We start from the raw sequence: 26,150 nt of genomic DNA, 5'->3' as shown, positions 1-26,150 counted from the left end.
GGAAGTAGATGAAAGAATTACTGCTTGTGTGTAGGGAGAAAAATGTACTTGAATATTTTTCTCTGGATTAAGAAAGAATTCCAATTAAAAATTTAAAAAAATGATTTTTTCTACTTCTTCTCATTGTTTAAAAGACCTGAGTGAAGGGAATGCAATGAAAACCCTGACATTATCTGTTTTTGAAAGATTTGGTTATATAAAACCTGTCTTAAATCCAAAAAAGCAATGTAAGTATATTAAAGTCTAATCTGTTCCCTTTGTAGGTTTTAAAGTACTAGTCAACTTAACAGAATACAGGCACAAGAAATAGCATCTAAAACCCCAGTAACCATTTTTTCTCCCCTTGACACATACATTGCTGATGAAACACATTTTTTAAAAAGGGGTATCAAGGTGAAACCATACTTTTATATAAGGTCCAATCTAAAATGCTTGAAAACAGCTTTCATTAGTGTTGTTGCCGGTTTTGTATACAAAAATATTTGAAAGCTTAAAATGAAAGTTTAGAGAAACCTTACCTGATGGAGGCTTATGGGGGTTTTTTCCTCCTCCCACTTCCACATTCCATTTAATTTGATAGCAATGCTGCATGCATCATCATATAGCCATACAAAGAAGCAACATGCTCCACAACGCTTTATAGTCCTCTCTAAGCTAGAAGTAACCTCCAATCTTCAGCACAGTGGCTTTTAATTTTGATGGTCAGTACCAGTATGTATTACTGTTAACTGAACCTGTGGTATAAGAAGCATTTCCAGGTTGTTTCATTCTTCGGAATTTAAATGTGGATTAGTTGCTGAACCAAGGAATCCATTGGTATATTACTGTTTTATATACTATAAAATCTAGCAAGGATGACTTTTTTTTATTTTGATTTTATTGATAACACTTGGTTTTGGTTTGTTATAAACTGATGCAGCCTTTGCAAGAAGCTTTGAGCAGGTTTCTCCAGAACCTTGTATTGGAGAATGCTATTCGTTCTTGCAGTAGAATCTTGCCCTTACCTGTGGCATTTATGTTTTTGAAGCAAGAGACAATCTTCTTTAGTGTACAGCTGTCTATCCCAATGTCTGTATTTCTACTTTAGTACATTAGATGACTCAAAGGCCCCCTCTACATATGCAGGTAAAGGTGCAATGGGATCTAATACATGATTCACACAATCACACATTAGATCCCATTATGTTTTACTGGTGCTGCAGAGGGAGCCGAGTTGTGGGCTCTCCCTGCACCGGCAAGAAGCAAGCTTTTGCAGCAGGGAGCCCTCTCAGCTGAGGGGCTCCTAGTTGCAGGGACATCCTATGTAACCCCGGTGGCATCGGGGGTGGCTTTACATAGCCTCAGGGTCGATTTCATGCAGGCCCAGACAGGGAAGTTGTCGCAGCAGCAATCTCACCACTCTGGAGGTTTTGTTTGTCCCCTGGTGCAGGGAGGTCATAGTTACATCCTCCTGGCGCTAGGAGGCATGCTGCAGGGACCTAGCATCCATAGCTGTGGGACTCTGGGTCCCAACAACTGTGGGGTGCCACTAGGATCCAGAGTCCACAGCTGTTGGGGCTGAGAGTGCTCAGCAGTTGTGGGACTTGAGCCCCAGTGGGGCAAAGTGCACCTGTGTAGCTGAGAGCCCTGCCAGCTGATGGGTCTGCTACATGTGCACGTTAAACCTCAGTAGCAACCAGCTATAGAGTTGGTACACATTTTCCAGGTCTAACCTTATAACTGGTTAGAGTTTTTTATTGTATGGCAAGTATTTTTCATGTGTAGGTGCTCTCAAGGTAATTGCACATTTAACTAGTTAATTGCATGACACCTGTAACTTGTAGAGGGGGGAAAGGGAAGGAGCAGGGATAGTCAGCAGCTGCACACTAGTTTTTCTGTGTTTGATTAAGAGATCATTTGGGTGGGAAATAGATACCATCTCAGACAATGGTTTCCTCCTCTTAAATATGCCATGTTGATAATGAGGCAGTTATTGATAATGGCCATTGAATTCAAGAACCAGATGACAGATTATTTTTATGTGGTAAACATTTATCCTGTGACAAAATTTTGTAACAAAATTTTAATTGTAGAGCTGCTTGATTGAACAATTCAAACCCAAATTAAAATAGGTTGAAGAACATGGTTAATAATCAAGTTGTTTGCTCCCTCAGTTGTGTACAGAGTATTTGCATTTTGACTGGCTCAGGTTTCATTTGTGTACCTCAGATAATCTGGAAGAGGAAGATGCATTCTATTTGTAAATAACTATTGAAATTACAGAGGACAGGCTTGTTTCCCTCAAGCTTTGTGCTTTATTAGTTTAGGCTCAGTCTCCAATGAAGTGGCTTTTATCATTTTGCATGGAAGATTATTCCCCTTATCAATTTTGATTTTTGAAGTCTAAGATCTGTCTAGATGTACACTGGGTGCCAGGATGGCAATTTTAAACCTCCAGTTCCCAGGAAAGTTACCCAGCAAGGTAATACAATTAGAAAAAAATAACACATCAGCCAGTGATGTCAGCAACAAAATACTGGTTTTACCTTCCACTCTACCCTTTCTTGAGCACCTGTCTGACAAATGACTCGCAGCATGCTCTGAAAGGTAAAAATGCAAGCCACTTTGGGCCAGTGCAGGGAAGTTTTCTGTTATCCTCTTTTAACAAAGGGTGTCAGGACTGAATGCATCTGCTAATTTCAAGGATGGTAGTAAGGCATTGGGAAGCAGGCAGTTCCCAGGCCACTGGAGGGCTGAAAAGATCAAAATGAATGCTTTAAACTTCATCCAGGGATCACTCCAGCAGCCATGATCAGAAGGCTGTTTAATGGTGCTGTTTTCATGCATTCCCAGCAAGATACAGCATTAAAGATGTGGGCAGGCACAGAGTGAATAATTTTGTCAATTTGATTTACAGATGGAGGAACTGAAGCGCAGAGAGGCTAACAGACAGACAGCTTGGGTACTTAGGGGCGCTTATACACACGCAGTGAGGCTGCTCAATTAATCGAGTCTGCTGGAGCGTGGTAATGACTGCGCTCCAACAGACTCCAGCACTATGTGTATTAGCATTCCAGCGCTGAAAAATGGCATTTGAGCTTTAACTAAAGTGCCCTGCCACCATTTTTCAGCTCAGGAATGCTGATACACAAGATACTCCAGGCACTATAATTAGGCTGTTGGAGCTGCTCTTATTAAAGGTTCCCCCCACTCCTGGAGCATGTGTATGAATGTCTTAAGTGCTTCTGCTTAGTCAGTGCAACACCTGGAAGTGAAGGTCCTGGCCCCAGGGACTGTTACAGAAGGCCAGGGTTAAGAACCTGGGATCTTTTATGTGGTTAATAGAGTAACTTGGGTGTCTCCAAGCAGCAGTATAGCCTTCAGCACCTAGGCATACAGAGAATGGGGAACATCTGATGCTATGAAAGGATCATTTTAGGTGGTGTAGAGGTTTTTATGGATAACCAGTGCATGGAGGGGAAGGGTATTGTCACTCTTTCCCTCCATTGGAGCTAAAATGCCTGACTAGGCACCTCTGTTTAACTGAGATCCCAAATGTCTAGTTTAAGGGATCACTAACTAGGTTGCAAAATATGCCAGTGAAAGAATTCGCCCAGGAAGACGAGAGACCTGGGTCCTAGCCCTTCCTTAGCCATATCTTCCATTTGCTGGCAGCATGCCACAGCCACCAGGTTAGAGAATGACATGAGTGGGGTGAACTCTCTCTCCTTCCAGTTGTAGCCAGGAAGGCAAGAAGCATGGGGTCAAGGAAACGGCAGACAAGAGGGAGCCTGACTCAGTAGTCCAGTGATGCAGGTACTGCCCTGGCAGTGGGGAAGTCTTATTTGTTTTTTTTTAATCTAATGACAGCCTAATATAAAATACATAAGCGTTATTTTGGCTGGAGGGCCACTTAATGAGGTTTGGAGAGCCTTTGAGGGCTACATGGGTAGCCCCATCCTTTGCCAGTTGCCCCACCCCATAGTCACCATCGTGGGACTGGAAGTCCAGTCCCTACCCCCTGACCTTTCCCACCAGAAGTCCCTCCCCTTGCCTCTGGGAAATGCTACTTTTGGGAGGGGGGCTTGCCATCTTAGAACCAGAAAAACAAAAATAAATCATGCACTAAAAGTCAAACACCTACTATAAGATATTTTAACTGTATTACAAAAAATATTTTTTCATGGTTTGTGTTTGCATACTGTATATAGAGGTGATTACATAATAACACAAAAATAAAGTCCTGAGATCAGAGACCAGAATCGAAGACCCCTCCTTCCCAGAGTATGCCTTGATTGTGAGGGCTACAGAGGTGATCTTGCAGTTGTTTTCACTTTTTGCTTCTCCCATTTTGCTTTCCCACTTTGCTGGTCCAAGCACTCTTGCACTTCTTTCTATCCAGAGACCCAAATGCAACAGGAGGAGGTGAGGGCTTCTTTACAACCTCCAGTTCTGTGAACATACCAGTTCTACAAAACAACATGCTAACTTTGCAATTCAATGTGGAATGGTGTTCTCCATGTGCAGTGAAACCCTATGAATATGTTCATGTTTCCTGTATGTAAACTAAAAACAGTATTTAATGTACTTGGTTTTTTTGAGGTTTATTTAAGCGGACTAAAACCTGTAAACTACCATTTCCCTACATAGTAGCTTCCTTTCGGTGTGCATGTGTGTGGGGGGGTGGGGGGAGGGTGGGGGCAGGGTCTCCCTCTGAACTTACCTGCCATGACTTGGATTGAAAGAAAAAGGATGTTCAATTTTATTCTTAGGGGTGAAACACCACAGACCACCCAGGTGATGAACTCACACCATGCATTTTATTCCTAGCAGTGGATTACAAAGTTGTGTTCACCTCACTAATTACCTCATTAGTGAGGGAAACCAATATAGCTGAGGAGGAAACTCTGGAAGCCTGAGTGTGCCCTGGATGCCTTAAGCTATTTCTGTACTGGGCTGGGCCCTCTCCGCTAATTGACTCATTAGCAGGGTGCATTCTCTGTGCCTCCGTGGGTCCCGAGCCAGAAGTTGCCTCCGTTGTTTTCTCCCTACTTAATAGCAGACCCGGCTCTGCTCCTAGCTGTCCTGGTGGGGCGGATGACTTTACGCCATTTCTGCTTCCCGTTGGCTGCCCAGGAGCACTTTCCCTCAGAGTTCCCCTGGGCGTGGTAATCTCCTGGAGCCCCAGTTCTTCCCGGATTCATCAGACTAGCTGCAGGTCTCAGATGAGTACCCGCTTTCTTACCAGCCAGGCAGGGTTGTCCTAGGGTCTGCAGTCCTGGAACTCCCCTGTGTTGTGGATCAGGTGTCTCTTTTCTTTTCTTCTTCTGCAGTCCTCCCTCCATCTTCCAGTGCCCAAAGGCAAAGCATGCTTGCTCTCCACCAGGTTTATACTGGCTGCAGCGGGCTAATTACCTTAACCTTCCCCCAGTGTGTAAATCCCCTCACCTGTGCAAGGTGCTCCCTATAGTTATACGCTCCCATGGCTATCCTAGTAACAGGGCTCCTGCCTGAGCCCCTGTTACATGATATATGGGAACCCAGTACTAGAAGCTGTCAAAAGGCTCCTGTTCTGCTATTAAATAGTTTGTTTAATAGCTAAACTATGTAATTTGAACAGTCAAGATCATCTGATTTTACCACTTAACATCAAATGGAAACTGGTTCATAGTTCATACAGGGCTTCTGTGTTTTTTCACACAAATGACACCACTTCAAGATGAGAGCCTCCAATGATGTTCAGAATTGCATGCTTCAGTTGAAAACTTTTATTTTGAAACACCTCTCACTGGATGCAACTTCTGAGGGCTGTGCTAAATAAACAGCAATTTCTTTCAAACACGGTGGCAAAACTTAACTAGGAAAATCTGAAAGCCAGCATTACAAAAAATAGCTTAATCGAGAAGGGACTTGACAAAATTCTTGAAATACAAGTGCTTACAATAATCCATGCACTAAAAATTGTAAGAGCACTTTATCCAAATACTTTAGTCTTTACAGTGTGAATGTAATACAAGTACATTCGGTAGTTGATTAATTCAGTGCATGTGGATCATTCCATTCTGTGATATGGAATCCTAGCTGCTCAACCAGCTATCATAAACCTTGTATAGCTAAGGGGGGAGAACCTTCTTCAGACTTAATCCAGAGATCTGTGCTTCTGGATCACAAAGAATTACTACAGTTTTGTACAACTGCAACAACAGTGGAATTCTAGATGGAGTTATTTCTAATTTTGAAATATTTTATATAATGGTTGGGGTGCTACGTTTTTAATAATATAGCTCAGGGTTTGGCAACCTATGGCCCACTAAGCAATTGTGTCTGGAAGGTGAAGCTGGGCTGTCATTGGCAATTCAGTGGCACTGTGGTGGGAGGGGAAACAGTGGCAGCAGCCAGATTGGAAACAGAAGTCTGCCTTCGGACCTAGCTCTATTAAGTCTGCTGCTCATAAAAGGTTGCCAGCCCCTAGTTTAGAGACGCATACTTCACATTTTATTTTGACTGTTCTTTCTCTGGCCACATGAAGACATTGAATTTCTCTTGGGAAAGTTGCTGCTCTCCCAGGAGAAACCACAGGTGTACAGATGCTCAGAATTTTTCTCCCAAAGCAAAAATGAACACTCCAAGAGAAATATAACCAAGTAACAACCAGGATTAAATCACTCCTGGGAGTGTTTCTCCTGGAAGAGCAAATATCTTTATATGTTCTCTTTTGAGAGAAGTCACAGATAGATCTCCAGCGTCTCAAAATTCTTTGTTCCCATTCCTCTCCTTCCCCTTCCTCCAGCAGATAGTGTCATTCACTGGAGTCCACTGCTCTAGTTGAGCAGGGAGCAGAACGTGCCCCCTTCACAATTTCCACATTGTGCTGCAGGGAGACACAGGTAGACTCTGAGCAGTCTAGGTCAGCTGATCAGCTGTACACTGCTGCTATCTGTCTCCAGGCAGGCTAATGAACCCTGCAGAGCATTCTAAATTATGTTTACAGGGGTCCCCAACTGTACAGTGTCAGCATTACAAGCTCTCTGCTATTCAGGGGCTCAATATTTGAATATCTGTGGGTAAGTTTTTCTACCAGAAAAACAAACTTGGAGAGAATTCTTCCAGATCATCTGAGTGTGTATGTATAGCATCTCTCTCATCTCCTAAACAAAGCGGGGGTTATATATCCCGCCTTGTATATTTGTAAGTACCAGACAGGTGAAATAATTGGTCATTGAAATCAAGACAGCCCTGATCTAAATCACTGAAGCATTCTGTTTGTTTTTATGATAGTATATAAAGTTATTATACAACCACTGCTGGTTCATGTTAACTGATTTGATCCAAGTTGAGAGAACAGTACTAGCAATCAAGAGTGATTAACATTCTGGCATCTGAGAAGAAGTGCTTCAAGTAATTTTGTAGAATAATGTGGCTGGTATTGTCTAGTCCTCTGCATTTCGTGTGTACATATTGTGGAGAAGTTAAGACTTGGTTCTTTTAATCAGCCAGTTTGGAAACTCAGTGTTTTGTCCACTCTTGGCAAAGCTGCTTGTGTTCTCCAAGGTACTCGAAGCAGAAACTTTGCTTTGAGTTTGGAGACCGGGAAATATGGCTATGTAATCATCAGCTTGTCTGTGCATATTTGCTATTGTATGTGGGGGATGTTTCTAATTATAACAGTTAAAAGCATAAGCTAGACAACTGGAAAAACAGAGACACTGTGGCAACAAGTACACCTTTTATTTAATTGGAAAGAACTATTTGAAATATTGTAACAGAAGTAATAGTGCCTAGCTTTTGTGTAGTACTTTTCATCAGTGCATCTTAAAGCCCTTTACAAAGGAGGTCTGTATTATTATCCCCATTTTACAGATGGAGAAACCAAGGCACTCTCCATTTCCCCACTTCAGTCATTCAAGATGTGCGATATGGACTATTGTTTGAAGTAAAATCGTAAGAAGGCTACACAGTATTTTTGAGAGAGCTTGAAAATGACCTATGACTCTCATCATAGTGTTTTATCTAGCAGAAGGGTGTAGTTATAACCCCTGAAATTTCATGTCCGAGTTATTGAAGACTGGGAGCATTCTTGATTGACATCCAAGAGCATCTCATCAGGAAGGGCAATAGGGTATGATGTTTTTGGCCTGCATAGAGCAGGTTGGAAAAGGCTGCTTGCTACAGAATTATCTCTGCTGTACAGCTTCTCATCCTTCACATTTTGCACTTCCAGAATTATAGAATTAACGGGAAGCTAAGACTTCAGAACATGATTTTGTTTAGAGTCTTTGCCTCAGGAAAGTGAAGATCTTGTATTTGGAAAGTGGGCAAGGCAAACTCAAGTTCATTTATATATAAACATATAAAAACTTAGAGTGTGTATCCACTCAATGTACAAGACTAAGACTTTATTTTTGGGTTATGCAATCACCTCTATATATAGTATGCAAACATAAATCATGAAAATATATTTTTTGTAATACAGTTAAAATATCTTATAGTAGGTGTTTGACTTTTAGTGCATGATTTGTTTTTGTTTTTCTGGTTCTAAGATAGCAAGCCCCCCCTCCCAAAAGGAGCATTTCCCAGAGGCAAGGGGAGGGACTTCTGGTGGGAAAGGTCGGGGGGTAGGGACTGGACTTCCAGTCCCACGATGGTGACTAGGGGGTGGGGAAACTGTCAAAGGATGGGGCTACATAGCCCTTGAAGGCTATCCAAACCTTGTTAAGTGGCCCTCCAGCCAAAATAATTGTTCACTCCTGTCCTAGAACGTAATGAGCAATCTGGAAAGATGAAACACAGTTTTGTTTTGTTTTTCCAAGGATGGTGCCATCAAAATTAGTATAGCTGGTGGCTCCCTTTCATTCTCGCCCTAAGTGCTAAGATGGTTGCATTGCCTGTAGTCTCTCCGAAATCGGAACACTATCTTTGTCTTGAGTTCTCTTTAACCTCCCAAGTCAGCATAAAGCATATCACAAAAGAAATAGAATTCTACAGTAGCCTGAATGTATGAATTCCTTAGGGTGCTTTAAAACAGTAATTTTCAACCTTCTTGGTTCCATGGCCTACTTTCTCCCTCCTCCAAAACAGCCTCAATTGCAGCCTGAAGATAGCATTGGCAAAATTCTCCCAACTCTATGCATAGCCAAAGAACCCAGCTCCATCATGACCTCTTTGCTGGGCATGTTGCAGGGACACCCTGAACTTATCTACACAGACTAGCTCCAGAATGGAAGCAGCATAACCGCTAGGGCTGTGCAAAATTTCACCCGCTGTTTCATTTCAAAGCCGTTTTGATGCATTTCAAGTTTGAAACAGTAAAATTGAAATGAAACAAAGCCTTTGAAACAGATTCAAAACAAAACAAGGGAACTAAAAACATTTAAAAAGTTTTGAAACATTTTGAGTTTCAAAGCCAGTCTTACTGGCTTCAGTGACAGTGCCAGAAGGCAGCACCTGGCTCCTGTCATCTGGCAGGCAGATCAGGGGCTTGCCCACACCCCTGGGAAGGCTGTGGGGACTGTGCTGGAGTCCTCCAGGGGATGCAGCCCATCTGATCTGCCTGCCAGATGACAGACTAGTGCTGGGTACAGCCCACACCCAGCTCTGGGAAGATCGATGATGCCGCTGGCCCCGGGTGGCAGCACCTGGCTCATGTCACCTGGCAGGCAGATTGGGGGCATGCACCCCTGGGAGGACTCTGGCACAGCCCCTGCAGCCCTCCCAGGGATGCTGGCAGGCCCCTGATCTGCCTGCCTGCTGTATTTTATGTTTCCCCATAATAACCTATGGGCAAAACATCAAAACAGTTTTGACAAAATGAAACAGAACAGTGCTTGCGAAATGAAATGAAACTAAACTTGAAATGAAACAGTTTCTTCAAATCATCGAAACAGAAGTCGAATTGGAATGGTGCTGTTTTGCACAGCCCTAAACCTGCGGGGACAGCCCAGCATCTAGGGTTGTCAGTAAAACTGTTCTGTCCTCCTGCATTGCTGCACTAAGGTGACTGCTTCTTTTTTTTGAGCATAGGTATTATATATGGAACAGAATGGTGTTTTAGCACAGTTTTGCGTGGTGCCGTGGGTATACAAGGAGAGGCTGGCTGACTCCCTTCCCATTCTCTCTTTATGGCCCACCCACGGCATTTTCCACAGTCAGCCATTTGAGGACTACTTCCTTGAAACATTTTTTAAATGTTTTTAGCTTGATTTGGGTTATGTACATCACAATACTCCATATCTGCTTGAAGCTTAGGGCCTCAACAAAACTATGAGCAAGACAAATAATTCCATGCTTCTTTTCTGTATTCTTAGTCCAAAGGGAAGGAATTTCTGTTGTAGCCATTTCCTTGTTAAACCATGTTGGTGCCACCATCTTGGAAGGTTGGGGGGAGTCACTGATGAGGTTTAAGAGAGCATGCAATAAGCATTGGAGGGAGGAAGGCAACAAAGTTGCATAGTTAAAGGAAAAAATAAAGATTGGTGAGTTTAAGCACTCTCCAATGCCTCCATTATTTTAAGGGAGTGCATGTGCGTGCATGCATGCATATGCGTTGTGTGGTACAGAATGACAGCCTGAAAGGAGACGGGCAGAATGAAAGTAGACCAGGCACCTTGACAATATCTAGAACCAAGTTGCTTTAATCCCTTTGTACAATTCTATTGTGATAGGTCACACAAGACTTATTAGAAGTTGTCCTATTTTTATTTCCATTATTGAGCTTCACATATGATTCAGATGTATCAGTATTCTCAGGCTTGGGTTTCAGGGAGATGTGATTTGGTCTATGGTCTTAGAGACACTGAAATCCTGGATTTCTGAGTCAGGCTGAGCAACTGGAATTTCTAGCAACAGTCTAGTTCCCCACAGTAGCTATAGACTATGAACACTTTCTCATGTGTTCTTCCTGAGGTCTTTTGTATTTTTACAAAAGACCTTAGGAAGAACTCTTTTGCCCTCCTGAAGCACTGGATTGCAACTGCTTTCAAAATGGATATAATAATGGAGGTGATGGTGTAATGCCAAGTCATTACAGTAAAAATTGGGGGCAGGTTACTTTACTGCAAAATAAATTAATCTAGGATAAATTCCAAGGATGATGGATAAGCCCTTAGTGTTAACTGTGTCACGCTGTCTTCTATGTTCTCATTGCTACTCTTCCCATCTTGGCTAGGGACAGAAGTTGCACATAAACCAGTATAAATGTTTGGAAACCAGTTCAAATGTGTAACGCAACAGAAGTTCAGTGCACATAAACTACTTTCAAAATGGCTGAAACCGGTTTAAGATAAATCTGGATGGATGTAGTATCAAACTTAACTGATTTTAAGTTAAATCAGTTTATTGAACTTCTGTCCCAGATCCCCATCAGATTCAAGTTAACTCATAGTTTCCCAGCTTCTCAGGATTCTTTGTACCACCTCCACAACCCGCCACCCCCTCCAGGGCGAGCAGGCTAGCCTTGGCCCAAGCTGTTTGCTCTGGTTCAGCAGGGAGGCATGCTCTAGTATCCCCCAGCTTCTGGCCTGGGCCACTGTAGGCGTGTGGATGCATTTCCGTAATCAAAAGTAAATGGTTGTTCACTTGCCTATCCATTCAGTGTACACATTTTAGACTAACCTGCAAAGACTGAATTGATTCAGCCTCAGGCTTTTTGATGGTCTGTATTTAGCCCTTCACAGTCTCTCTTTGTTTTTGTGAATGTATTTCTTTCAGAGCTCAGGCTATCCGAAGTCACCAAGTGAAGATGTAGATTGAGGAGTCAATGGGTGAGAGACAGGCTGGGGGTGGATGGTGAATAGTGGAGAGATACCTGGGGAGTCAGATGTCAGGCAGGTTATAATGTGTTATAAATCCAATGTCTATATTTAGTCCATGATTTTTAGTGTCCAGGAGGTTGATGAAGTGGAGTTCATAGGCTCATCTCTGGGAAGTGTTTTGTAAGTTTCCTTACATCTTCACTGACTACCTGTCTTGTATGCATACCAGACCAGCTTCTGGCTTCTTTACTTTTCATTCCATCCAGGAAGAGCATACACCAACTGCAGAAACTTCCTTAGCCTGATGAAGGGTTTTTGAACCCAAAAGCTTGCTTAATAATTGTTTTCCAACAGTTTAAGTTGGTCTAATAAAAGATATCAGATTCACCCAAAGAACCTTGTCTGCCTATGTCCTTAGACCAACACAGCTACAACCAACACCCCTGCAATCATACATTGCATTTACTCTGGTGGCAGAAGCCAAAATGAGTCTGACCCTGAATGAAGCAGGACTAAAGTTGAAGCAGTTTTGCTACTCTTCTATTACTATAGACCCGGGGTGCTCAACCCCTCTCCCATAGGCCATATTTGGCCCATGAAGCCACAGCATCTGGCAGATGGGGCTTATCATGGGTCTGAAAACTGGGAGGCAGGGGAGCGATGACAGTTAATACTACCGCCCTCCCCTGCTGCCAAATTCCCAAGCCTTGAGTGTCAGGTTTGGGGCTGGGCCATGCCTCCTCCCCTGCTGTAACTGGATTGGTGCTGGGGTGCCTCCTGCCTTTGTCCGCACAGCTGGCTTGGGACTGCTGACAGATCAGGCACTGCCCATCCAGCCTGCAGGGGAAAAAAGGTTGAGGACCACTGCTACAGACTCTTGCAGATATAAGTTGTATCAGTATCAAATGATACCAGTTAAATTTTTACATTTGTCTGTATCCTTAGCCAATTAATGGGACCAGTTCCCAGTTATCCTAAGGTAATTCTAGACTGCCTGAGCTGTGCAAAGAAGCCCTCCTTGTGAGTGAGAATCAAAACTAAAAATTAGATCTATTCTGTCCCCATTCCTGGAATTCCCATTTTGGTCTGCTGTTATTTACTAGTTAATTCTACACTGCCTGGCACTTGCTCCTTCCTGCATTCCCCTATCATCCTTTACAAGTGCTAAAATTACAGCAGCAATAATATTAGGTACAAATGGGGTTTGCTCTCTCTCTGTTTCTCTAGAGTATATTTAAATAAGAACTGAAAGTGTGGGGTTTCCTTTAAGTTCTGTTTCTTTCTGCTTGCTTTCATTGTAGAAATATCTGGAATATCTGGTTTGATTATTAGAGGTAACTCCCGAAGCAAAACGGCACATCTTAATAGACTCTGAAAGGTCAGAACTGACTGTACGGTCTTATCTACTGTAAAAAAGCCCCTAGATTAGTCTGATCTTTCTTCTTTGTCAGATTTTGTATCTACTCTTTAATTTGCTGAAGATCTCTCTTGAACATCCAAGTAAATGGTTTGGGAACTATCAGTCTTAAAACTGAACGATTGGTTCAAGAATTCTTTAACAGAGAGATTTCTTCTTCTAACTATTTCTCAGGCAATTTTAGACACAATAATGTTAATGAAATCACCGAGTTTTCAAAAGAGTGAATAATTCAAATTAATCAAGTTTTTACTTCTGTGATGCCATATTTTTTCTAGTAGCAGTTGCTTAATTGTCCATTCTGTCTTCCAGCAAACATTGGGTAGACAGGATGTGAATTTCAATTCCAGAAAAAGAAAAAAAGTCAGGAAAGAGAAAATTCAAGTCCCCTGCATCCCTGAACTTTCAGGGGTTTTTTTCCAGAGCTTCTTTTATACCTAATATGAAAGAACATACAATTGTCCTACTCGCCCCCAAAGTGCACGCACATCTGTTTTGCTTTCCTTTGCAATTCACCTTTTAAAAATGAACTTCTATTTAAGGACTATGGTTTCTTTCTTTCTTCTTTTTTTTTATAGCCATGCTTTCGAAGCAGTAGAAAACGAAAGCATTCGTTTTGTCTTTCAGTTCCAACTATATGGAGCTATAAGAGTAGTGTGGGAAAGTGCTGTAATGGTGTGAAGAGTAGGAACACAGATATCCAGCAGGCAGATTAACTATTCAGATGTTCTTATTCCTTCCAAGCCAGTATCAGTGGCTATAAAAAGTCTCCCTCTCCTATTGCATTTCATTGCCATCCCATTCTCATGCAAATTCCTCCAAAAGCAAATTATAAGGATCTGTTTTTTTCAGTACAAAGATAACTGCAGGTTTATCATGTTATGCTAAATGGTGTATTCGTACACTAACTCTTGAGTTGATGATTTGGTGCGATATGCATGTTATCAGAGACCTGTCTTGGAAATTAAGTTCTGGTGCTGAACTTTGTCTCATACTGTGTCAAAGTCTCTTTGAACCTTGTTGACCTGGGTCTGTTGGGACTGTGCGCCTTGTGTCAAGTTCAGAGGTGAAAGGCACTGAGCTTGTAACAAAGCGGACGTCAACATGAAAGCCTTTGTATATACATACAGTTTAAATTTAACTCACTGCCTTCAATACTCTTTTTTGCCTTTTGTCAGAGAGCAGACGATTTACAGCTCTTTAGAGTTAACTGTTCAGTCATGCAGTTTTCAATCCAAAGATAGTTCTTTTGGGGATATTAATTTAGTGTTGGATTATTTTTCTCAAATTGTTAATCAGACTTGGTCCCCAAGGAGCCTTTCAGCTAAACTTGCCACTTACCAGTAGTCTTTGTTTGTCTGGGACTCCAGAGCTCAGCAGAAGAAACTGATTAGGTTTGACAAGACTTGATTATGTAAGATCCCAAGAGGAGAGAAAGTTCTTTCTTTTTTTCCCATCTAAATGTTTCCTTTAAATGACACCTTTGTACACAGCTAGTTCTGATTCCATTCTTTGCTCCTTTACCCATTATTTGAGAGGCACAACAAGAGTCCTGATGTATACCCACTTGTTCATTCAACCAGTTTCATCCATGCTTTCTTTAATAAATGCCATGGATAAGCTTTGTGGGATCAATTAACCCAACAGCCACAGCCTTCTCCAGCTCCATGCGATTTTTGATTATTTTGTACATCAGAAAGAAATACAGGGTGTGCTTTGCCATGGAAAATTATCAAATGCTTATGGTTTTGAATCATTAACTTCTTTACTTTTCCTGCTCAGGAAAATACCCCACACCAGCATTAGGACATGAAATCTTCCATGTAAAAGAGGAAATATGGTTTTGTAGATGAACAGAACTGAGAGTTAGGAACCCATGCAGATATTCTCAGGCTGCTTGTCTCTCTTTCTTTCTACGTAGGCTGCTTGTCTCTTTCCCCATTTGTAAAATGTTAATAGTTTCTATGTTGCTGGGGTGTTGTTATAATTATAAATAATTAATTGCTCCAGGTCCATGGAAATCCTTACACAGAGGGCACTATAGAAATGCAAAATACATATTAAAGATTCTAGAGGGGTACCCATCTCGGAAAAACTAAAATCCTATCTTCTGTGTGCAATGCACAGATGCAAGAAAAAATGAAAAAAGAAAGATTCATAAGTCAGTGACACAGCTGTGGATTTTATGCTGTACTGACTCACAAATTGAGTTAATCTCTCAGAGCCAGGTAAGTAAATTGGGATCTTGAGTGTCAGTGCTAATGCATTTTGCATTAAACATTACATCAGGGATATTCTGATTTCCAGCCTGAGTGTTAATTACTACAGCATAGTAGACCATCCAGTGGGCTGCACAGGGTGTTTCAAATATACCATGCTTTGTCAGAGGACATTAACTTCTGGAATTTGCACTTTAATGGGCTAATTTTGCATAATGTCAAACTTTATTGACATGAAAGTATTTGTTTTGCCAAATTGTGGAATAGTGTAATGCACAATTCTGAAGTTGCACTACTGAAAACTGATTTAAGCATGCAAACTATCTAGTGTTCTGTTTAAAGTGAACATAGCTGTCTTCCTTTTCTTCAAACCTACATAGCACCGCACACACCTTCTACCTCCTTAGATTCTATCCAAAAATGTAACTGTACAAATAATTCCCAAGGTCCAATTTATATATCAGCTGATCTCTATGCCTGTGTTGTTCACTTTGCAGATTTGAGACTTTACTCAGAAGACTATAAGAGAGGTTTCTAATTTTTGTGAGTTAAATATGTTCTTGTTTCTGTTAGCACAGCTAAGTATGTATAACTGATTTAATTACTCCTAGTGGATCAACATAGGCCTAACCTTGGGAGAAGTTAAGAGCTTTCTAGGCTGAAAAATAATTTTGGTACAAGGTTACATTGCTATTAACTGGCCATGGACAAATTTAGATTGAAACTGAGAAGATTTCTAACTATCATAGGAAGGGCATTTTGAAATGCACTTCTAAGTAAAGTGGTGGTAGCAAGGAACCTGCATTTGTTTAAGACTCAGCTGGATAAAATGTGGAAGGTTTGTAATGAAGAACAGGGAGTTCTGGCACACCAATTGGTGTTTGAGATATGGAGCCTTGTAGGTAGGTCTTTGGTGAGAAATGCATCTAGTAATCCCATGCATCAGGGCTTTTCTGGTCACTGGTTAAGGCTAGGAGGAATTTTTTTTTCCTGCTGTGAATGCTGCTGGTTTCTGCAAGGTCTCTTTGCTTGCCTTTGAGAAGTTGGGAAGATGGCCGCAGCTGAAACTGCAGGTTTTAGATGGAGATGTGCTGTGTTCCTGCTGGTACTTATAAACCCATGGTTTCCTGGCTAGTGGGGCTTGTTTTGTTCAGTCGTACCAAATGCTAAATTTGGGGTCAAGAATGAATTTATCCCCTAGGGCAGATATTTTGGTGGGAACAGAGATTGACTTCTGTAATGTGGGGAAGGATTCTTTTTCTAAGATCTTCCCTGGAGACTAGCCAGTTGTTTCCCTGTCAGTTCAAAGCCTGGGTATTACCAGTACCTTCCCAACTTCCAGCATGTATTGTGCCTGTAGTGGTAGGTAAGGGTGTGAAGTGCTAACTTTGGGGATTCCTTTGGTTAACAATAGCTTGTAAATGCAGGGGACTAGACTGAATTACCCCTTCCAATCCTATGTTCCTATGAGGATTCATTTACTTGCAAAACACAAGCATTTCACAGCAAACTGGGTCATCTGTATGGACAGTACACAGCAAGTTGTGAATGTTGCTGAAGGACAGGTAACGAATATTAATTCATAAAAGCAAGGTGCATCTCGAATGTGTCACTGAGGTCATATTTTGTCTGAAGTCAAAAACATGGAACTGATGGTCTAATTTGATATCCTTAATATTGGTGATACTTCATGAGAAGGAATGAAACAAGCCTGGGTTTCAGGTACTACACTGAGTTTTTAATAGCAGCAGATATGAAAGATGCACTTTTTTTTCTAATCTGCCCACATTTCATCCAGAAGCCATTGAGGAAGAAAGGAAGCTTGCAATGAAAATTTGAGAGAATGGAACTGCACTGTAACATCTTGATAAATTCTCAGTTGTTGGAAGTCAATCAAACTTCTCCAGTTTATTGAAGATGCTGTGGGGTGCGGGAGCAGCACTTCAATTTGAGCAGCTCCAAGAGCTGATCTAATTAAAGTGCCTTTGCATCTCTTGTACTGGCATCCCCATGGTTAGGTAGCAGTAGGAGCACTTGAACTGAAGATGGTTAGGCGAGTTTTAAATAAAGAGCTCCCACCACCATTTTTAAGCATGGGGATGCTGATACACGAGATGCAGGAGCCTGCTGGAGCACAGCAATTGCCACACACCAGCAGCCTCAATTAATTGAGTCTGCTCTGACATGCTGGAATTCCACTGCATCACCGCAGCAGCCTTCCTGCTCATATATAGGCTCCCTAACTGATTTATTTTCAGCACCTTAATTATGGTGGGGAACTTTTTAGTCCCAACCTTTTTAAGCAGTTGGCAAAGATTTGGCTATAACTTGGGCTACAAGGGCTCATTTCTTCCCCCCACAATTAAATGCATTTCATGTAAGAACAACAACATATACAACTGAGAGCAAGACAACTTGTCAGTTCTCTTTTCTCAGCTGTATGCAGGATTGATTTTCAGATGAATATTATTAGAAAACTAATATCAGGAGTTAGTTTCCCCATTAATACTCAAGAGCCTACGTTGATTTATTGCAGTGCTGTTTTTGCTTGGTAGTCTAAACTCACAGTCATGAATCAAAGTTTCCCCAGCATTCAGGGCTGGCCTTCCATGAGCAGGGCTGGGCAAAACGTGGCCTGCGGGCCAGATGCGGCCCACCAGGCCATTACATCTGGCCCACGGGACCACTAAAAATTTTAGAAAATTAATATTTATCTGCCCCTGGCGGCCTCTCATGTGGCCCTTGATGGCTTGCCAAAACTCAGTAAGTGGCCCTCTGCCCAAAATAATTGCCCGCCCCTGCCTTAGAGCCTTTACTTCAAGCAGGCAAACTTATAATGAGAAAACAATAGCTGGTATTTTGTCATGTTACTCCTACAGCCTCTAGGATATGACCCCATTGTAGTCAGCAAGACTTCCTTTCCTGTCCCTGACCCCCTCAGTTTACTTTTCATGTTTTTAAATCTAGACCCAGCCAGAGAGCAGGTACTCCTTATCTGCACCCAAGATGTTAGGCGATAAACTCCAAGCTAACCCTTACCTTAGGGTTAAGGGCGCTGAGAAGGCTTCAGGCAGAAGTTTGACAATGAAGAAGGGAGGAGAAGACTAACACATTTAAAAAAAAAAAAAAGTATTGGTTTCTGTCCTCTTCTTAAACCTTTCTGAAATGATGGATGAAAGACAACTCTTCCTATGTGCCTTTGAGTAGCAGGGTGATCAGCTGCCTTATTTTATTTGTTTAATCCTGGATCCTCAAATCTCCCTAGCGTGTTTCTGTGACAGCCCAGATAGAAGAAACACCAAACTTCTTCTTAATTGCATTATTGTCTCTTTCAAGGTGCCTTCTGAAATCACATTATACCATGTTGCCTTTGTTTATTGCTTTACATTTTGTTTTGTAGCACTGCTTGTTCCTCCTAATACAGTGGTTGGTTTGCTGTCACCAATTTTGGCAATACTGAATCACTGGAATGTTCATATTAATGCAACACTTTCATCAGTATCATTTCAGGTATTCAATTTCATATATAATGTCCAGGGAAAAAATACTTACTGGATGCAGTGGAATCTGGATGTTTCTTGGAGCTAGGTTCCTAACTTCCCCCTGCAAAGATGAGTTTGTGATGTATTGCTGCAGAGGTATGCAGAACTGCAGCAATCAGCTGCACAAAACCATTGAGATACTCCAGCTACTTGCTGTGGCTTTCATTTCAGAGGGTGCAGCTTCTCTGATCATCTATGCAAGACCAATGATAAGCTTCAGCTGAGTGAGAAAGCAGCCTCCTTAGATGTAAAAGTAGCAGCGAACAGCTGAGGGTCTTGTCATTGATTTGGCAGTCTGACCTGAACTACTTGGAGAGGAGTGATCTGGGTTCTGCTGTACTTGGTAGCCAGGGAACTAGCCTTCTCAGGCTGGCCAGTAGAATGGATTCAGGGAGAGAGTGAGACTAGGGCTGGAGTAATGGCTAATTGAAATGGAAGGTGCAGATGTTCGTAATAGGGTATGTATTACTCTGTGGCTCTTGGGTATCTAATACATTCTTACAACTACCACCTTCCTTTAGTTTTTGGAAAGAACTTCATATATGTTGGAAGTGTGTATTGTGCATATAATGGGTGTAAGTGACCATGTGCATACCTGCACACTTCTCTCTCTCCCTTCCTCCTGAATGGGTAGGGTTGTCTCTCTGAAGGTCCCTTTTTTCTTTTTGGTAAAAGTTTTAGTGTTGTAGAGCAGCAACAAAAGTTAAGGCTCTTTACAGACCATGTCTGTGGAAGGCTTAGAAACTGCAATCTAAATGACAGGCTTGACAAACAATTAAAAGTATTATGCAATGGAAGAAGGAGAAAAGGTGAAGTTAAGTAGGTTATGGAAATATGATCAGTTGGTTATTTCCAGTGCTTGTTTAGCTTCTGCTAGTCAGAGGGAGAGTCATTGGCAAGGTCTCTCTCCAGATGCAGGAAAACAGTTCTGTACTAGTTCACTTTTTAGATCTTCTGTATTGAAGGGGTTAGAGATGAGCACAAGCACATATAATAATAAAATAAGCATATAAATGAACATACATAATAAAATAAGAGATTCTGCAAGAATTGATTAATCTTGTTGCTTTCCCCTCAAAATTCGCATCCCAGACCATTTCCCACAAAACCTTGGTGATATTAATACTGTTGAAGATGGTGAGGCTGTATCTGATTACATACATTGTGAATGTCTGTTGATATATTCCCAGTACCTATTTGCAAATTTCAAGTCCTCCTCATAGAAAGGAGCTTTTATGCAGGGTGTTTCAAAAAGTTAAGCGAGGCATTTTTGTGATTTACGAGTATAAAAACTGCTGTGCATTATGCCTTCTTCCTGACATCCTGGTTGCTATAGTGCACTGATCTATTTGTGAACACATAGAAGATCATTGCTGTAGTTAACTGAAACAGTGTTTCCTGGCCATAACTTCCTGGGCAATCTTTCCTTCTGGAGTGCTGACTTAAGCTCTAACTAATTTAATTATACTTCTTGGATCTCCGGAAGTGAAATATAACATCAGCCTCAGGTAGTTTGTAGCTTTAAACCAACCATTTTTAATAATATTTAAAATAGTTTTTCTATTTAAATGTGTCCAATGCATGACTGTTATTCACAGTAGGTTCCAGTGCTTCAGCCATCTTTTTAACAGATTGCCTAGTTGTGTAGTGGGTGATAGCATTGTCCTGTGTTTGCTTTCAGAATGTGTATTCTCACTCGCACATTTTCATGCACCTGCCCAGCCAGGCAAAATATAGGAAATGAAAGAGCATTGTTAGAATTTTGTCTGAACTGCTGTGTTTCTCTCTCTCTCTCTCCCTGCAGGTGTGAATGAAACAGAGTCTCTGCAGTATTTAGTGTCCAGTTTTACTGGCTTTGAAGAACAGCGGCATTGACAATGCCACCTCCTGCTGATATAGTGAAAGTGGCTATAGAATGGCCAGGTGCCTTCCCCAAGTTAATGGAAATTGATCAAGTGAGTGCTTATTTATCAATGCTACCATGTATGTATGTGTACAGGAGTGTATTTGTATGTTGAAAGGTGTATGCTTGTGCATACCTGTGTGTTTACTTAAAGGCACGTATAGGTTTATCTGAATACCTGCTGTATAAAATGTGTGTTGCTTTTACTTTAATACTTCTTTTGACACATCGGCTGTTTTTCTGCCTATGACTTAAATGAGACATTCATTAATTTATTCTGTCATCTACTTAACAGTTGTGCCTCAGCTTGCTCATCTGTAAAATTGTGATAATGTTGCTTTACTTATTAATGTAAATTGCTTGAAGATGAAAAGCACTCTATTAATGCAAGGTATTGTTATAGTAGATAGCTGCAGCAGGCTTTAATTTCTGGATACCTGATTGGTAGCATGCTGTGTGGACAAGACAGTTTTGTTGTTCTACCCAGATGTCACTGAGGCAGTGACCTGTTCAACTGGATGACTATAGCTCTAAGTGAGCAGTAGCTCAATACATAATATGCTGTCAGGAAAATGCTTTTTAAATTTGGACACAGATGGGCTGAAGGGATCCAGCAACAGAGGTGGACTGTTATAAGGCACTATATAAAGAGAAACCTATTGCCTGTGTAGAATAAAAATATTTTGTTGCAGTATATTTGGAACAAAACTAGAGGGAACTTACTTGAAACCTATAGAATTGGCATGGTTGATGTGTGGAACTTGCATAAGATGCTAAATATGTACATATATTAATATTAAATGTGACCTTGTTCAATATATTACCATTCATTTACAGCTATATGCGAAATCATGTAATGTCACTTCTATAGAAAGCCACATGGTGAAAAGCCATGTGGTGATCATTTCAGGCAAACGAAAATGCTTCAGAATTTTTCACAATACATTTAATCTCTGATGCCTCCAAACACTTCACTAGCTTCTTAAATAAATGTGTTCTGCTGAACTGGGATACTAATTCTTTGCTTAATTTTACCCTACCCTACTTCTCATCAATTCCATTGAGATATGCAGCTATCAGGCATGTCTGCTGTCATTGCAGAAAAATATAGTACTGTAAAATGGACAAAATAATGACATTCATAACTGCTTCCATTAAAGTCAGTTACCAGTGTTTTGCTCTTTGGAAATTCAGTAAATCAGACCTCGAGTTGTTGCTGCTGAAATCTTTATCTTTCTCTTTTTTTTAACATGACTCCTGCACATCAAAATCCCCTTCCTTGACTTCTGAGAGAACCTTTGCCTTTTTAATTATTTATGTTACAGATGCGAAACATGGTGCATTAATTAACTGAGAAAGGAATGTCTCAGTGATAGTGCTGCAGGTATTGAAAAACTCAGTCCCCCAGGAACAATATGGATAAAAATGGAAAAATGTAATTCAATCTTCTGTTGAGTAACAACAAAGGAAAACATATCCCGATGTTGGATTCCCAGAATAGAGGCACCGAAATTAAAGAGGCACTGAAATGGCGAGAATCGCACATTAAGGTGTTTGTCTACAGTTGCAAAGATACTTTCTAACTATTCTTTGTAATAATGTTTGGAGGCTTCAAACAAGATCAGTAGGGCTGTGTGAAGCTTTGTTTCCTGATTCGACTCAACAGAGATTCAGCCGGATTCAGTGGCCGAATCTCTGAATCTGAATCAAATCAGAGGACCCTTTAATTTCTCTGAATCAAATCGGAACCCTCTGGATTGGTTTGGACACAGACACAGCTTTTAATGTTTTTTCTGTATACCTCTAGATAGCACGTGGCTCTTGAGTGCTGCGATGCTGGGGCTCATGGAGTGTCCCACAGAAGTGCGGGGGGCTCCCTGGTACACTCGACAGCAGACCCAGAAGTGGACCAGAAGCACTTCCTGTCTACTTCTGGGTTTGCCAAGGAGCAAGCATGCCCCCCCCCCATACACCCTTCCCCCGGCTTGGTTACTGGGCTGGCAAAAGGTGGAAGGAAAGAGAGGCACAGAGGCAAGTGATTTGCCAAAGGTCAGGTCAGTGGGTAGAACCAGGAATAGAACCCCAGGTATCTCTAGTCAGTCTGGGGCTCAGTCCAGCAGACCAGGGATTGGTAATGTTGTTTCTGGTTGTAGGCCAAATGACCCAGCTCAGATCAAAGGTGGACTGGTGCTAGGGCCTGGCTGCCACTGCTAATGCTGCTTCTTGCCACCACTGCCACTTTTTCCTGCTAGTGCTTCTCTCTGTCTCCCAGCTACAGTGCAGGATGGGCAAAGTGCCTGGCCACATTGTGGCATGGGTGAAGCACCCCCATTGCCAAATGCTGCTGAAACCCCTGTTCAGCACACTAGACCTAGTGGCTCTCAAGCCAGATCCAGCTTAGCAGCCTTAGGTTTCAGTAGATGTTACCTTTCTGCAAACTGTTAAAAACCCATCTGGCTTGCAGAATTAATCTGGTTGAATAGCTTTTTGGTCCTGTTTATCACGTGGAGACATGCACACAACTTATCTTCAAGACAAGGAAGTATGTAAAAGTGTGGAGCTGTTGTTGCAAATTGCTCATCCTGTTAAGTCATAAACTTTATGGCAGGGACTTTGTATGGAGAGCACCTAGACATTTTTGAGCACTATGGAATTATAAATAAAGAAAATTGAGAGAAACTAGAGAAGAAAAAATTGTGCATGTTAAATTGCTTGTTTTGTCTCCTTGACAGCAGTTTGTTTATAGTCTGTTTCATAATAGCATGTACTGTATCACCCTTCCTGTGCACCCTTTATTTACATACAAGTAGAGAGTAGAAAGTGGCATAATAACAGAGAAAAGTGATTGCAAACATCATAGCAACTGACAGTATGACTTAGATGCTATAGTATCTGAAAAATATTTGAAAGCAATTTCTCCAACAATGTACTGAATTTCAAGTTTAAACATCCCTCTTGAGAGGACATCTTCAGGGCTTCATATGCTGTTATACTCTAAGGTCAGTAATTGTGTTATATGTCTCTGTTCCTGGGAAATTGATATTAATAATAATCACCATCATAAGAAAACGTTCAGCACATGGATGAACATGACTTGCTGGGGAGGAATTGGGGAAATAATGCCTTACCAACCTACTAGGGTTTTTTGAGGGTGTCAATAAGAAGGTGGATCAGGGTGATCCAGTTAACCTACGATATTTGCTCTTCTGAAAAGCCTTTGACAAAGTTCCCCTTCAGAGGCTCTTAACTAAATTAGGTTGTCATAGGATTACAGGGAATGTCTACTTGTGGATTAGAAATTGGATTAAAGTTATTTCTATCTTCTATACTTGTCCAGAGTGAATATAAATAGTCAGTTTTCAGGGTGGAAAGAAGTAAACAGCGGTGTTCCCCAGTGATCTGTGTTAGGACCAGTACTATTTAACATATTTATAAATGATCTGGGAAAGGGGGCGAGTAGTAAAGTGGACAGATTTGCCGATGACAACAAACTATGCAGAGTGGTAAAGACCAAGATGGACTGTGATGAACTACAGAAGGATTTGGCACTATTGAGCAAGTAGGCAACTAAATGGCAGTTGAAATTGAATACAGATAAGAGTAAAGTGATGCACCTGAGCAATAATAACCCAAACTCTACCTACACTGTGATGGGCTCTACATTAGCTGTTACCACACAGGAAAGAGGTCTGGGAGTCAATGTGGACAGTACACTAAAAACATCAACTTGGTGCTCAGCTCAGAAAGGCACACAAAATATTAGGGATTATTCAGTACAGAATTGTGAACAAAAGTCAAAGTATCATTATGCTGTTTTAGGCTAAGTACAGATGGTCAAAAAGCCTGAATTGATTTAGTCTTCGCATGTTAGTCTTAAATGCAGAGATCATATTGAAACAGAAGTGAACAGACATTTACCTTTGAATCAGGAAATGCAGCCACATGCCTGCAGTGGCTCATGCCAGAAGCCAGGGATACTAGAGCATAGCTCTCTGGCACGTAGCCAGCATGGGCTGTGTGTTTGCTTCCTCTTCCTGCTGTCCCTGAAGTTGTTGGGATTTGTAGTCCAGACTTCCAGCAGCAGGACTCTACAGGATTGCTCATCACTTCCTCTTTCTACTTCCAGATGCCTCTGGGATTTATAGTCCAGTCACAGCCAGCAGTAGGTGTGAATGGGGGAAGGGGTGTTTAAGCCCCCTCAGTGGCTTTTCCAGACCCCAGCTGGGGTTTGCCTGCTGCATCCATAGTCCTCACTGCTCCAGCTAGGGAGCAGAGAGGTGGGGCTAGCACTGTTATCTGGAGCAGACAACACAGCTCAGCCCATGGCTGGAAAGCATATTGGGGTGCTGGGTGGGCTGTGATTTAACTTGAACCAGGAAGGGGTCTGGGACAGAAATGTTATAAAACTGTTTGACCCAAATCAGTTAACTGATACTGCATTCAACCAGGTTTATCTTAAGCCAGTTTCAGCTGTTTTGAAACTGATTTATGTGCACTGAGCTTCTGTTCTGTTACAGGTTTAAAAAAGTTTCTGACCACTGGTTTAAACTGGTGTATGTGTAATGTCTGCCCCTAGTCTTATAAATCCATGGTGCACCCATACCTTGAATACTGTGCCCAGTTCTAGTTTCCACACCTGGAAAAGGATATAGAAAAACTAGAGAAGGTGCAGACAAGGGCAACAAGGAGACTAAAGAGACTAGGCCTATTCAGTTTAGAAGAGAGCTGCTTAAGGGCAAGACATGATGAGAGTTTGGGATTTCCTACACCTTAAATGCTGGAGGCTGCAAGTGAGAGAACAGTGCAGAGAAAACCCTGGTCTTGCCCACTTTACTCTCCCTTTCAACGTCTACTCTCTGCCTTTGTGTGACACAGAATATTGGGCAGAAAGGTGTACCTATGGTGTGACCCAGTAAATGACTGTGCTTATGTGGTTAATGGCTTGTCAAGAGGCTTGATGTATCTATTTTTAAACATGTGAAGTCTCGCTAAACTTCATGAGCCAGGATCTTGGTTTTCTCTGTTTAAAAATCCCAAACTCTCTGATTAACACCACCCCCAAATTTGTGTTTTTTCTGTTATTAAAATGAATGCCACTGTGTGTGCTTGTGTGTGTGTGTGTGTGTGTGTGTATGTGTATGTTATATGTACATGTGTATATATATTGGTTGAACACAATGTTTTATTCATATATTTACAGTTTAAAAGCAATTTGAAAGCCTACCAGTGCCTCAGTCATGATGATAAAACCTCTCTATATATATTGGTGTTAGAGTTTTTTGTTTTGTTTTTTTTAAAATCCCCCCAGGCATGTCTGTGCCCCTCACTCCCAATCCACAA

The 26,150-nt window shown here is 41.5% G+C and overlaps 1 protein-coding gene across 3 annotated transcripts in view; it reads left to right on the top strand.

The window, feature by feature from the left end:
- ELMO1 (engulfment and cell motility 1) overlaps nucleotides 1-26,150 on the top strand; it is a 544,813-nt gene that overhangs the window by 78,761 nt on the left and 439,902 nt on the right. For all 3 annotated transcript variants that reach the window (XM_019509059.1, XM_019509060.1, XM_019509058.1), the window contains exon 3: nucleotides 20,712-20,862. In XM_019509059.1, coding sequence (XP_019364604.1) covers nucleotides 20,785-20,862 — 78 coding nt within the window. In that variant the 5' untranslated portion in view covers nucleotides 20,712-20,784. The remainder of the gene's footprint in view (nucleotides 1-20,711; nucleotides 20,863-26,150) is intronic.

The sequence above is a fragment of the Gavialis gangeticus genome, unplaced genomic scaffold (assembly GCF_001723915.1).
Source record: "Gavialis gangeticus isolate Ggan-Ray unplaced genomic scaffold, GavGan_comp1, whole genome shotgun sequence".
Classification (NCBI taxonomy): Eukaryota; Metazoa; Chordata; order Crocodylia; family Gavialidae; genus Gavialis; species Gavialis gangeticus.
The sequence above is the reverse complement of the archived record's forward strand: the minus strand, read 5'-3'. Positions and strand labels throughout refer to the sequence as shown.